The sequence below is a fragment of the Lynx canadensis genome, chromosome X (assembly GCF_007474595.2).
Source record: "Lynx canadensis isolate LIC74 chromosome X, mLynCan4.pri.v2, whole genome shotgun sequence".
NCBI lineage: Eukaryota > Metazoa > Chordata > Mammalia > Carnivora > Felidae > Lynx > Lynx canadensis.
Window position 1 is genome coordinate 59,364,485 of NC_044321.2, and position 12,870 is coordinate 59,377,354.

At 42.3% G+C, this 12,870-nt stretch overlaps 1 protein-coding gene across 1 annotated transcript in view; it reads right to left on the reverse strand.

The window, feature by feature from the left end:
• Positions 1–12,870, reverse strand: part of ABCB7 (ATP binding cassette subfamily B member 7) — a 185,779-nt gene that overhangs the window by 28,577 nt on the left and 144,332 nt on the right. Inside the window, exon 15 of the mRNA XM_030305226.1 lies at positions 4,593–4,700. Within this exon, the coding sequence (XP_030161086.1) occupies positions 4,593–4,700 (108 nt within the window). The remainder of the gene's footprint in view (positions 1–4,592; positions 4,701–12,870) is intronic.

Sequence of the window (12,870 nt, forward strand, 5' to 3'; positions counted from 1 at the left end):
TGTATCACGTTGATTGATTTGCGAATGTTGAACCAGCCCTGCATCCCAGGAATGAATCCCACTTGATCATGGTGAATAATTCTTTTTATATGCTGTTGAATTCGATTTGCTAGTATCTTATTGAGAATTTTTGCATCCATATTCATCAGGGATATTGGCCTGTAGTTCTCTTTTTTTACTGGGTCTCTGTCTGGTTTAGGAATCAAAGTAATACTGGCTTCATAGAATGAGTCTGGAAGTTTTCCTTCCCTTTCTATTTCTTGGAATAGCTTGAGAAGGATAGGTATTATCTCTGCTTTAAACGTCTGGTAGAACTCCCCTGGGAAGCCATCTGGTCCTGGACTCTTATTTGTTGGGAGATTTTTGATAACCGATTCAATTTCTTCGCTGGTTATGGGTCTGTTCAAGCTTTCTATTTCCTCCTGATTGAGTTTTGGAAGAGTGTGGGTGTTTAGGAATTTGTCCATTTCTTCCAGGTTGTCCAATTTGTTGGCATATAATTTTTCATAGTATTCCCTGATAATTGTTTGTATCTCTGAGGGATTGGTTGTAATAATTCCATTTTCATTCATGATTTTATCTATTTGGGTCATCTCCCTTTTCTTTTTGAGAAGCCTGGCTAGAGGTTTGTCAATTTTGTTTATTTTTTCAAAAAACCAACTCTTGGTTTCGTTGATCTGCTCTACAGTTTTTTTAGATTCTATATTGTTTATTTCTGCTCTGATCTTTATTATTTCTCTTCTTCTGCTGGGTTTAGGCTGCCTTTGCTGTTCTGCTTCTATTTCCTTTAGGTGTGCTGTTAGATTTTGTATTTGGGATTTTTCTTGTTTCTTGAGATAGGCCTGGATTGCAATGTATTTTCCTCTCAGGACTGCCTTCGCTGCGTCCCAAAGCGTTTGGATTGTTGTATTTTCATTTTCGTTTGTTTCCATATATTTTTTGATTTCTTCTCTAATTGCCTGGTTGACCCACTCATTCGTTAGTAGGGTGTTCTTTAACCTCCATGCTTTTGGAGGTTTTCCAGACTTTTTCCTGTGGTTGATTTCAAGCTTCATAGCATTGTGGTCTGAAAGTATGCATGGTATAATTTCAATTCTTGTAAACTTATGAAGGGCTGTTTTGTGACCCAGTATATGATCTATCTTGGAGAATGTTCCATGTGCACTCGAGAAGAAAGTATATTCTGTTGCTTTGGGATGCAGAGTTCTAAATATATCTGTCAAGTCCATCTGATCCAGTGTCTCATTCAGGGCCCTTGTTTCTTTATTGACTGTGTGTCTAGATGATCTATCCATTTCTGTAAGTGGGGTGTTAAAGTCCCCTGCAATTACCACATTCTTCTCAATAAGGTTGCTTCTGTTTATGAGTAATTGTTTTATATATTTGGGGGCTCCGGTATTCGGCGCATAGACATTTATAATTGTTAGCTCTTCCTGATGGATAGACCCTGTAACTATTATATAATGTCCTTCTTCATCTCTTGTTACAGCCTTTAATTTAAAGTCTAGTTTGTCTGATATAAGTATGGCTACTCCAGCTTTCTTCTGGCTTCCAGTAGCATGATAAATAGTTCTCCATCCCCTCACTCTGAATCTAAAGGTGTCCTCAGGTCTAAAATGAGTCTCTTGTAGACAGCAAATAGATGGGTCTTGTTTTTTTATCCATTCTGATACCCTATGTCTTTTGGTTGGCGCATTTAGTCCGTTTACATTCAGTGTTATTATAGAAAGATACGGGTTTAGAGTCATTGTGATGTCTGTATGTTTTATGCTTGTAGTGATGTCTCTGGTACTTTGTCTCACAGGGTCCCCCTTAGGATCTCTTGTAGGGCTGGTTTAGTGGTGACAAATTCCTTCAGTTTTTGTTTGTTTGGGAAGACCTTTATCTCTCCTTCTATTCTAAATGACAGACTTGCTGGATAAAGGATTCTGGGCTGCATATTTTTGCTATCTAGCACCCTGAAAATCTCGTGCCAATTCTTTCTGGCCTGCCAAGTTTCAAAAGAGAGATCAGTCACGAGTCTTATAGGTCTCCCTTTATATGTGAGGGCACGTTTACCCCTTGCTGCTTTCAGAATTTTCTCTTTATCCTTGTATTTTGCCAGTTTCACTATGATATGTCGTGCAGAAGATCGATTCAAGTTACGTCTGAAGGGAGTTCTCTGTGCCTCTTGGATTTCAATGCCTTTTTCCTTCCCCAGTTCAGGGAAGTTCTCAGCTATTATTTCTTCAAGTACCCCTTCAGCACCTTTCCCTCTCTCTTCCTCCTCTGGGATACCAATTATGCGTAGATTATTTCTTTTTAGTGTATCACTTAGTTCTCTAATTTTCCCCTCATACTCCTGGATTTTTTTATCTCTCTTTTTCTCAGCTTCCTCTTTTTCCATAACTTTATCTTCTAGTTCACCTATTCTCTCCTCTGCCTCTTCCATCCGAGCCGTGGTGGTTTGCATTTTGTTTTCCATTTCCTTTAAAGCGTTTTTCAGCTCCTCGTGACTGTTCCTTAGTCCCCTGATGTCTGTAGCAAGAGATTCTCTGCTGTCCTGTATGCTGTTTTCCAGCCCAGCGATTAATTTTATGACTATTATTCTAAATTCACTTTCTGTTATATTATTTAAATCCTTTTTGATCAGCTCATTAGCTGTTGTTATTTCCTGGAGATTCTTCTGAGGGGAATTCTTCCGCTTGGTCATTTTGGATAGTCCCTGGTGTGGTGAGGGCCTGCAGGGCACTTCCCCTGTGCTGTGGTGTATAACTGGAGTTGGTGGGCGGGGCCGCAGTCCGACCTGATGTCTGCCCCCAGCCCACCGCTGGGGCCACAGTCAGACTGGTGTGTGCCTTCTCTTCCCCTCTCCTAGGGGCGGGATTCACTGTGGGGTGGCGTGGCCCGTCTGGGCTACTTGCACACTGCCAGGCTTGTGATGCTGGGGATCTGGCGTATTAGCTGGGGTGGGAAGGCAAGGTGCACGGCGGGAGGGGGGGCAGGCTTAGCTCGCTTCTCCTTAGGTGATCCACTTCAGGAGGGGCCCTGTGGCAGCCGGAGGGAGTCAAATCGCTGCCGGAGGTTTGGCTCCGCAGAAGCACAGAGTTGGGTGTTCGCGCGGAGCGAGCAATTTCCCTGGCCGGAGCCGGTTCCCTTTGGGATTTTGGCTGGGGGATGGGCGGGGGAGATGGCGCTGGCTAGCGCCTTTGTTCCCGGCCAAACTGAGCTCTGTCGTCCGGGGGCTCCGCAGCTCACCCTCCCTTTGTCCTCCAGCCTTCCCGCTTTCCGAGCAGAGCTGTTAACTTATGACCTCCCAGACGCTAAGTCGCGCTTGCTGTCTGAACACAGTCCGTCAGGCCCCTCCGCTTTTGCAAGCCGGACTCGGGGGCTCTGCTTGGCCGGCGAGCCGCCCCTCCGCCCCGGCTCCCTCCCGCCAGTCCGTGGAGCGCGCACCGCCTCGCCGCCCTTCCTACCCTCTTCCGTGGGCCTCTCGTCTGCACTTGGGTCCGGTGACTCTGTTCTGCTAATCCTCTGGCGGTTTTCTGGGTTATTTAGGCAGGTGTAGGTGGAATCTAAGTGATCAGCAGGACGCGCGGTGAGCCCAGCGTCCTCCTACGCCGCCATCTTCCCAGAATCCCCACCTGAGAGGTTTTTATTGGTGGGCAGGGCCAACAGTCAGACCAGATGCCTGCCCAGTCTGTCTGACATTGCTGCAGTTGCACTGCTATGTGTGGTTATCTTCTCCTCTCCCCAAGATAGTAGTCACTTTGGAGTGGTTCAGGTCTCTGTGAGGGCTCTTTACAGGGTGTCTCTTGGCAGGAGCTGCTTTGAAAGGATGCTTGCTAAGTGGGGTGGATATCCAGAATGCAAGATATAGTGTACGTTGTGTTGGCAAGATAGGTAGACAGTGTTCCTGCTGGTTCCTGCAACTGAATGGGCTATCTAGACTGGGGGCTGGGGTAGGGAGAAATGGTAACCAACAACTCTTCTGTTCTTAGAGAAATCTCCTAAAGATCCCTGCCTCTCCTGCACACATTCTGAGATTAGTAAATAAATGTACTTCATGTATATCCCAGGCACTTTTTGAAGTGGTGCTTCTATGCTACATCTTGGTGGGTTTTTTTTGTTATGCTGGCTCTTTAAGGCCAAGGATTTCATTTCTTATTGCCCTGAGGGCCTCCCACAGCTAAGCCAGCTGAGTTTTAAAGAACCTGGCATTAAGTCCCAATGATTGTCAAAACTCACAAAGTTAAGCCCCATGGTTTTCAAAGCCTAATGTTATGGGGACCTGTCTTTCCAGTGTAGTTCTCCCCTGCCTGGGGTGCTTGGTGGGGGGTCTGCTCCTCCCCTTTTCCCTGCTTGTGGTGTTCCTTCTGTTCATGGTTAGTCTCAGTAGGATTTTGGTTCCAGACTGCATCTGCCCCTCCTACCATTTTCAACATGCCTTTCCTGTGCAAAGTCTGTTCTGCCATTCTAGGTATTTTCTGTGTTAGTTGCACTCATGTGGCTATCTATGTGTGTCTGTGGGACCAGGTAAGCTCAGGACCCTCCTACTCTGCCAACTTCTCAAAAGTCTCCCACATACTAAACTTTAAAGTTAAATCTTTTACCTGGTCCAAGACAATGATTTCATCTGCATCAACCACTGTTGACAATCTGTGTGCAATGAAAATAGAAGTTCTGTGTTTGACTGCATCCCTCATGGCACCAAGAATAGTCTGCAAGTTTGACAAGAGTTAAGAAAAAACTCTATTAGGTAAATGTAAATTAAAATAATCAAACATTTCTTAAAGGAACATATACAATGCCAATTCTGTATTATATAAACTTTATACCACTACCAAATATTTTCCCTAATGTAAATAATTACTAAGAAGAGGAGAAATTGAGCAACACAAAAAGGCAAATATAACCACATTATTGTGGAAAAATTATCTTTGAGATAGGCAAAATTTCTTAAAATTACAAAGACTGGAAGAAGGTGGATATTTCTATACATAAAAACAAACGTAATAATGATGAATACAGTGATATCGGGAACATGTTGGTTATATTTATCTAGCCTATGAGAACAAAAATAAAATGAGGTAGGAATCAAGTAACAGGATACAGAAAATTACAAAACAATCAATAGAAAGATAGGAGACTCAAAGGGTACAGAAGCATTTGCTTTTCATTATTTCAAACTTAGAGGATGGAAAGGGCAACAAAGACAACTGTGTATGTTTAACTTGAGCAAACTTCCCTTTAAAAAGTATTCTGACTTCTTTATGTACCATTGATCGATGGACACTTGGGCTGCTTCCACATCTTGGCTATTGTAGATAATGCTGTTATAAGCACAGGGGTGCATGTATCACTTCAATTAGTGTTTTTGTAATTTGGGGGTAATTACCCAGTAGCACAATTACTGGACCAGTAGCACAATTACTGGATCATACAGTAATTCTATTTTTAACTTTGAGGAACCTCCATACTGTTTTCCAGAGTGGCTGCATCAGTTTGCATTCTGATCAACAGGGCACCTTTGTTCCTTTTTTTCCAAATCCTCACCAACACTTGTTATTTCTTGTGGTTTTGATTTTATCCATTCTGACTGGTGTGAAGTGATATCTCATTGTAGTTCTGATTTGCAATTCCTTGATGATGAGTGATGTTGAGCATCTTTTCATGTGTCTGTCTGCTATCTGGATATATTCTTTGGAGAAATGTCTGTTTATGTCTTCTGCCCATTTTTATAAATTAAAAAAAATTTATTTAAATATACAATGGAAAATAATTCAGCCATAAAAAAAATGAAATCCTGACATTTGCAATGACATGCATGGAGCTACAAAGTATAATGCTAAGTGAAATATGCCAGTCAGAAAAAAGACAAATACCATATGATTTTACTCATAAGAGGAATTTAAGAAACAAAACAAGCAAAGGAAAAAAGACAGAATGAGACAGAGACAAATCAAGAAGCAGACTCTTAACTATAGAAAAGAAACTGATGCTTATCAGAGGGGAGGTGGTTGGGAGGATGGATGAAATTGGTAATGGAAATTAAGGAATGCAATTGTTGTGATAAGTATTGAATGATGTATCAAATTGTTGAACCACTAAATTGTACACCTGAAACTAATATAAGACTCTATGTTAACTATACTGAAACTAAAAATTTAAAAAGAACAAAAGCCCTTATGTCATGATGAACTGAAAAAAAAAAAAAAGTGGCAAGAGGATGGAAATGGTTACACAGCAAAGTTGTCACTTCAGAAGACAATGAAATAAAGCTGAGAATGAAATGTCTAGCTCCATTTCCCCTTGCCACAGAAGCAAGGACAGCTTCTTCCCAACACCTCTGGCCTTTTTTGATCACAAGCATTCTATAGAAGGCACGTTGAAATGGCGAGGGGCTACCTTTGTCAAAAGAATTCTGGGTCTCCTCGGAAGATGGCGGCGTAGGAGGACGCTGGGCTCACTGCGCGTCCTGCTGATCACTTAGATTCCACCTACACCAGCCTAAATAACCCAGAAAACCGCCAGAGGATTAGCAGAACGAAGTCGCCAGAGCCAAGCGCAGACAGAGGCCCACGGAAGAGGGTAGGAAGGGCGGCGAGGCGGTGCGCGCTCCACGGACTGGCGGGAGGGAGCCAGGGCGGAGGGGCGGCTCACCAGCCAAGCAGAGCCTCCAAGTCTGGCTGACAAGAGCGGAGGGGCCGGAAGGACCTAGTGTGTTCCGAAAGCAAGCGCGACTTAGCGTCTGGGAGGTCATAAGTTAACAGCCCTGCTCGGAAAGCTGGAAGGCTGGAGGACAAAGGGAGGGAGAGCTGCTGAGCCCCCGGACGACAGAGCTCAGTTTGGTGGGGAACAAAGGGGTTCGCCAGCGCCATCTCCCCCGCCCATCGCCCAGCCAAAATCCCAAAGAGAACCAGTTCCTGCCAGGGAACTTGCTCGCTCAGTGCAAACACCTAACTCTGTGCTTCTGCGGAGCCAAACCTCTGGCAACGGATCTGACTCCCTCCCGCTGCCACAGGGCCCCTCCTGAAGTGGATCACCTAAGGAGAAGCGAACTAAGCCTGCCCCTCCTGCCCCCGTGCACCTTGCCTACCCACCCCAGCTAATACGCCAGATCCCCAGCATCACAAGCCTGGCAGTGTGCAAAAGGACCAGACGGGCCAAGCCACCCCCCAGTGAATCCCGCCCCTAGGAGAGGGGAAGAGAAGGCACACACCAGTCTGACTGTGGCCCCAGCGGTGGGCTGGGGGCAGACATCAGGACTGACAGCGGCCCCGCCCACCAACTCCAGTTATACACCACAGCACAGGGGAAGCGCCCTGCAGGTCCTCACCACTCCAGGGACTATCCAAAATGACCAAGCGGAAGAATTCCCCTCAGAAGAATCTCCAGGAAATAACAACAGCTAATGAACTGATCAAAAAGGATTTAAATAATATAACAGAAAGTGAATTTAGAATAATAGTCATAAAATTAATCGCTGGGCTTGAAAACAGTATAGAGGACAGCAGAGAATCTCTTGCTACAGACATCAGGGGACTAAGGAACAGTCACGAGGAGCTGAAAAACGCTTTAAATGAAATGCAAAACAACATGCAAACCACCACGGCTCGGATGGAAGAGGCAGAGGAGAGAATAGGTGAACTAGAAGATAAAGTTATGGAAAAAGAGGAAGCTGAGAAAAAGAGAGATAAAAAAATCCAGGAGTATGAGGGGAAAATTAGAGAACTAAGTGATACACTAAAAAGAAATAATCTACGCATAATTGGTATCCCAGAGGAGGAAGAGAGAGGGAAAGGTGCTGAAGGGGTACTTGAAGAAATAATAGCTGAGAACTTCCCTGAACTGGGGAAGGAAAAAGGCACTGAAATCCACGAGGCACAGAGAACTCCCTTCAGACGTAACTTGAATCGATCTTCTGCACGACATATCATAGTGAAACTGGCAAAATACAAGGATAAAGAAAATTCTGAAAGCAGCAAGGGGTAAACGTGCCCTCATATATAAAGGGAGACCTATAAGACTCGTGACTGATCTCTCTTTTGAAACGTGGCAGGCCAGAAAGAATTGGCACGAGATTTTCAATGTGCTAGACAGCAAAAATATGCAGCCGAGAATCCTTTATCCAGCAAGTCTGTCATTTAGAATAGAAGGAGAGATAAAGGTCTTCCCAAACAAACAAAAACTGAAGGAATTTGTCACCACTAAACCAGTCCTACAAGAGATCCTAAGGGGGACCCTGTGAGACAAAGTACCAGAGACATCACTACAAGCATAAAACATACAGACATCACAATGACTCTAAACCCGTATCTTTCTATAATAACACTGAATGTAAATGGACTAAATGCGCCAACCAAAAGACATAGGGTATCAGAGTGGATAAAAAAAACAAGACCCATCTATTTGCTGTCTACAAGAGACTCATTTTAGACCTGAGGACACCTTTAGATTCAGAGTGAGGGGATGGAGAACTATTTATCATGCTACTGGAAGCCAAAAGAAAGCTGGAGTAGCCATACTTATATCAGACAAACTAGACTTTAAATTAAAGGCTGTAACAAGAGATGAAGAAGGGCATTATATAATAGTTACAGGGTCTATCCATCAGGAAGAGCTAACAATTATAAATGTCTATGCGCCGAATACCGGAGCCCCCAAGTATATAAAACAATTACTCATAAACAGAAGCAACCTTATTGATGAGAATGTGGTAATTGCTGGGGACTTTAACACCCCACTTACAGAAATGGATAGATCATCTAGACACACGGTCAATAAAAAAACAAGGGCCCTGAATGAGACATTGGATCAGATGGACTTGACAGATATATTTAGAACTCTGCATCCCAAAGCAACAGAATATACTTTCTTCTCGAGTGCACATGGAACATTCTCCAAGATCATATACTGGGTCACAAAACAGCCCTTCATAAGTTTACAAGAATTGAAATTATACCATGCATACTTTCAGACCACAATGCTATGAAGCTTGAAATCAACCACAGGAAAAAGTCTGGAAAACCTCCAAAAGCATGGAGGTTAAAGAACACCCTACTAAGGAATGAGTGGGTCAACCAGGCAATTAGAGAAGAAATCAAAAAATATATGGAAACAAACGAAAATGAAAATACAACAATCCAAACGCTTTGGGACGCAGCGAAGGCAGTCCTGAGAGGAAAATACATTGCAATCCAGGCCTATCTCAAGAAACAAGAAAAATCCCAAATACAAAATCTAACAGCACACCTAAAGGAAATCGAAGCAGAACAGCAAAGGCAGCCTAAACCCAGCAGAAGAAGAGAAATAATAAAGATCAGAGCAGAAATAAACAATATAGAATCTAAAAAAACTGTAGAGGAGATCAACGAAACCAAGAGTTGGTTTTTTGAAAAAATAAACAAAATTGACAAACCTCTAGCCAGGCTTCTCAAAAAGAAAAAGGAGATGACCCAAATAGATAAAATCATGAATGAAAATGGAATTATTACAACCAATCCCTCAGAGATACAAACAATTATCAGGAAATACTATGAAAAATTATATGCCAACAAATTGGACAACCTGGAAGAAATGGACAAATTCCTGAACACCCACACTCTTCCAAAACTCAATCAGGAGGAAATAGAAAGCTTGAACAGACCCATAACCAGCGAAGAAATGGAATCGGTTATCAAAAATCTCCCAACAAATAAGAGTCCCAGATGGCTTCCCAGGGGAGTTCTACCAGACGTTTAAAGCAGAGATAATACCTATCCTTCTCAAGCTATTCCAAGAAATAGAAAGGGAAGGAAAACTTCCAGACTCATTCTATGAAGCCAGTATTACTTTGATTCCTAAACCAGACAGAGACCCAGTAAAAAAAGAGAACTACAGGCCAATATCCCTGATGAATATGGATGCAAAAATTCTCAATAAGATACTAGCAAATCGAATTCAACAGCATATAAAAAGAATTATTCACCATGATCAAGTGGGATTCATTCGTGGGATTCAGGGCTGGTTCAACATTCGCAAATCAATCAACGTGATACATCACATGAACAACAAAAAAAGAGAAGAACCATATGATCCTGTCAATCGATGCAGAAAAGGCCTTTGACAAAATCCAGCACCCTTTCTTAATAAAAACCCTGGAGAAAGTCGGGATAGAAGGAACATACTTAAACATCATCAAAGCCATTTATGCAAAGCCCACAGCTAACATCATCCTCAACGGGGAAAAACTGAGAGCTTTTTCCCTGAGATCAGGAACACGACAAGGATGCCCACTCTCACCGCTGTTGTTTAACATAGTGCTGGAAGTTCTAGCATCAGCAATCAGACAACAAAAGGAAATCAAAGGCATCAAAATTGGCAAAGATGAAGTCAAGCTTTCGCTTTTTGCAGATGACATGATATTATACATGGAAAATCCGATAGACTCCACCAAAAGTCTGCTAGAACTGATACATGAATTCAGCAAAGTTGCAGGATACAAAATCAATGTGCAGAAATCAGTTGCATTCTTATACACTAACAATGAAGCAACAGAAAGTCAAATAAAGAAAATGATCCCATTCACAATTGCACCAAGAAGCATAAAATACCTAGGAATAAATCTAACCAAAGATGTAAAGGATCTGTATGCTGAAAACTATAGAAAGCTTATGAAGGTAATTGAAGAAGATTTAAAGAAATGGAAAGACATTCCCTGCTCATGGAGTGGAAGAATAAATATTGTCAAAATGTCAATACTACCCAAAGCTATCTACACATTCAATGCAATCCCAATCAAAATGGCACCAGTATTCTTCTCGAAACTAGAACAAGCAATCCTAAAATTCATATGGAACCACAAAAGGCCCCGAATAGCCAAAGGAATTTTTTTTAAATATATATGAAATTTATTGACAAATTGGTTTCCATACAACACCCAGTGCTCATCCCAAAAGGTGCCCTCCTCAATACCCATCACCCACCCTCCCCTCCCTCCCACCCCCCATCAACCCTCAGTTTGTTCTCAGTTTTTAACAGTCTCTTATGCTTAGCCAAAGGAATTTTGAAGAAGAAGACCAAAACAGGAGGCATCACAATCCCAGACTTTAGCCTCTACTACAAAGCTGTCAGCATCAAGACAGCATGGTACTGGCACAAAAACAGACACATAGGCCAATGGAATAAAATAGAAACCCCAGAACTAGACCCACAAACGTATGGCCAACTCATCTTTGACAAAGCAGGAAAGAACATCCAATGGAAAAAAGACAGTCTCTTTAACAAATGGTGCTGGGAGAACTGGACAGCAACATGCAGAAGGTTGAAACTAGACCACTTTCTCACACCATTCACAAAAATAAACTCAAAATGGATAAAGGACCTGAAGGTGAGACAGGAACCCACCAAACCTTAGAGGAGAAAGCAGGAAAAGACCTCTCTGACCTCAGCCGTAGCAATCTCTTACTCGACACATCCCCAAAGGCAAGGGAATTAAAAGCAAAAGTGAATTACTGGGACCTTATGAGGATAAAAAGCTTCTGCACAGCCAAGGAAACAACCAACAAAACTAAAAGACAACCAACGGAATGGGAAAAGATATTTGCAAATGACATATCGGACAAAGGGCTAGTATCCAAAATCTACAAAGAGCTCACCAAACTCCACACCCGAAAAACAAATAACCCAGTGAAGAAATGGGCAGAAAACATGAATAGACACTTCTCTAAAGAAGACATCCGGATGGCCAACAGGCACATGAACAGATGTTCAGCGTCGCTCCTTATCAGGGAAATACAAATCAAAACCACACTCAGGTATCACCTCACGCCAGTCAGAGTGGCCAAAATGAACCAATCAGGAGACTATAGATGCTGGAGAGGATGTGGAGAAACGGGAACCCTCTTGCACTGTTGGTGGGAATGCAAATTGGTGCAGCCGCTCTGGAAAGCAGTGTGGAGGTTCCTCAGAAAATTAAAAATAGACCTACCCTATGACCCAGCAATAGCACTGCTAGGAATTTATCCAAGGGATACAGGAGTACTGATGCATAGGGGCACTTGTACCCCAATGTTCATAGCAGCACTCTCAACAATAGCCAAATTATGGAAAGAGCCTAAATGTCCATCAACTGATGAATGGATAAAGAAATTGTGGTATATATACACAATGGAATACTACGTGGCAATGAGAAAAAATGAAATATGGCCTTTTGTAGCAACGTGGATGGAACTGGAGAGTGTGATGCTAAATGAAATAAGCCATACAGAGAAAGACAGATACCATATGGTTTCACTCTTATGTGGATCCTGAGAAACTTAACAGGAACCCATGGGGGAGGGGAAGGAAAAAAAAAAAAAAAGAGGTTAGAGTGGGAGAGAGCCAAAGCATAAGAGACTGTTAAAAACTGAGAACAAACTGAGGGTTGATGGGGGGTGGGAGGGAGGGGAGGGTGGGTGATGGGTATTGAGGAGGGCACCTTTTGGGATGAGCACTGGGTGTTGTATGGAAACCAATTTGACAATAAATTTCATATATAAAAAAAAAAGAATGAAATAACCTTCTAAAACAAACAAAAAAAAAAGAATTCTGAAAAGCAAGTTTTTAGAATCCATTTTCCCCAAAATATCCAAGATTCAGAAGAAATGGGCCAAACTGTCCAGTTATAAACAGAAGGAATGACTCTGAGATACTGGCCCTGAATAGTCAACAGGGAGAGCCTAAGTGAATAAAGAGCAAAAGGAAAGAAATAGGGAAAAAAGGTATTCTGACTTCTTAATGAATTCTGGAAAACATTTTTTATTACAGTATAATTAACAGTGTTTTATTAATTTCAGGTATATGATATAATGATTCAGTAGTTTTTTTTTTTTTTTGAGAGAGAGAGACAAACAGGGGAGACAGGCAGAA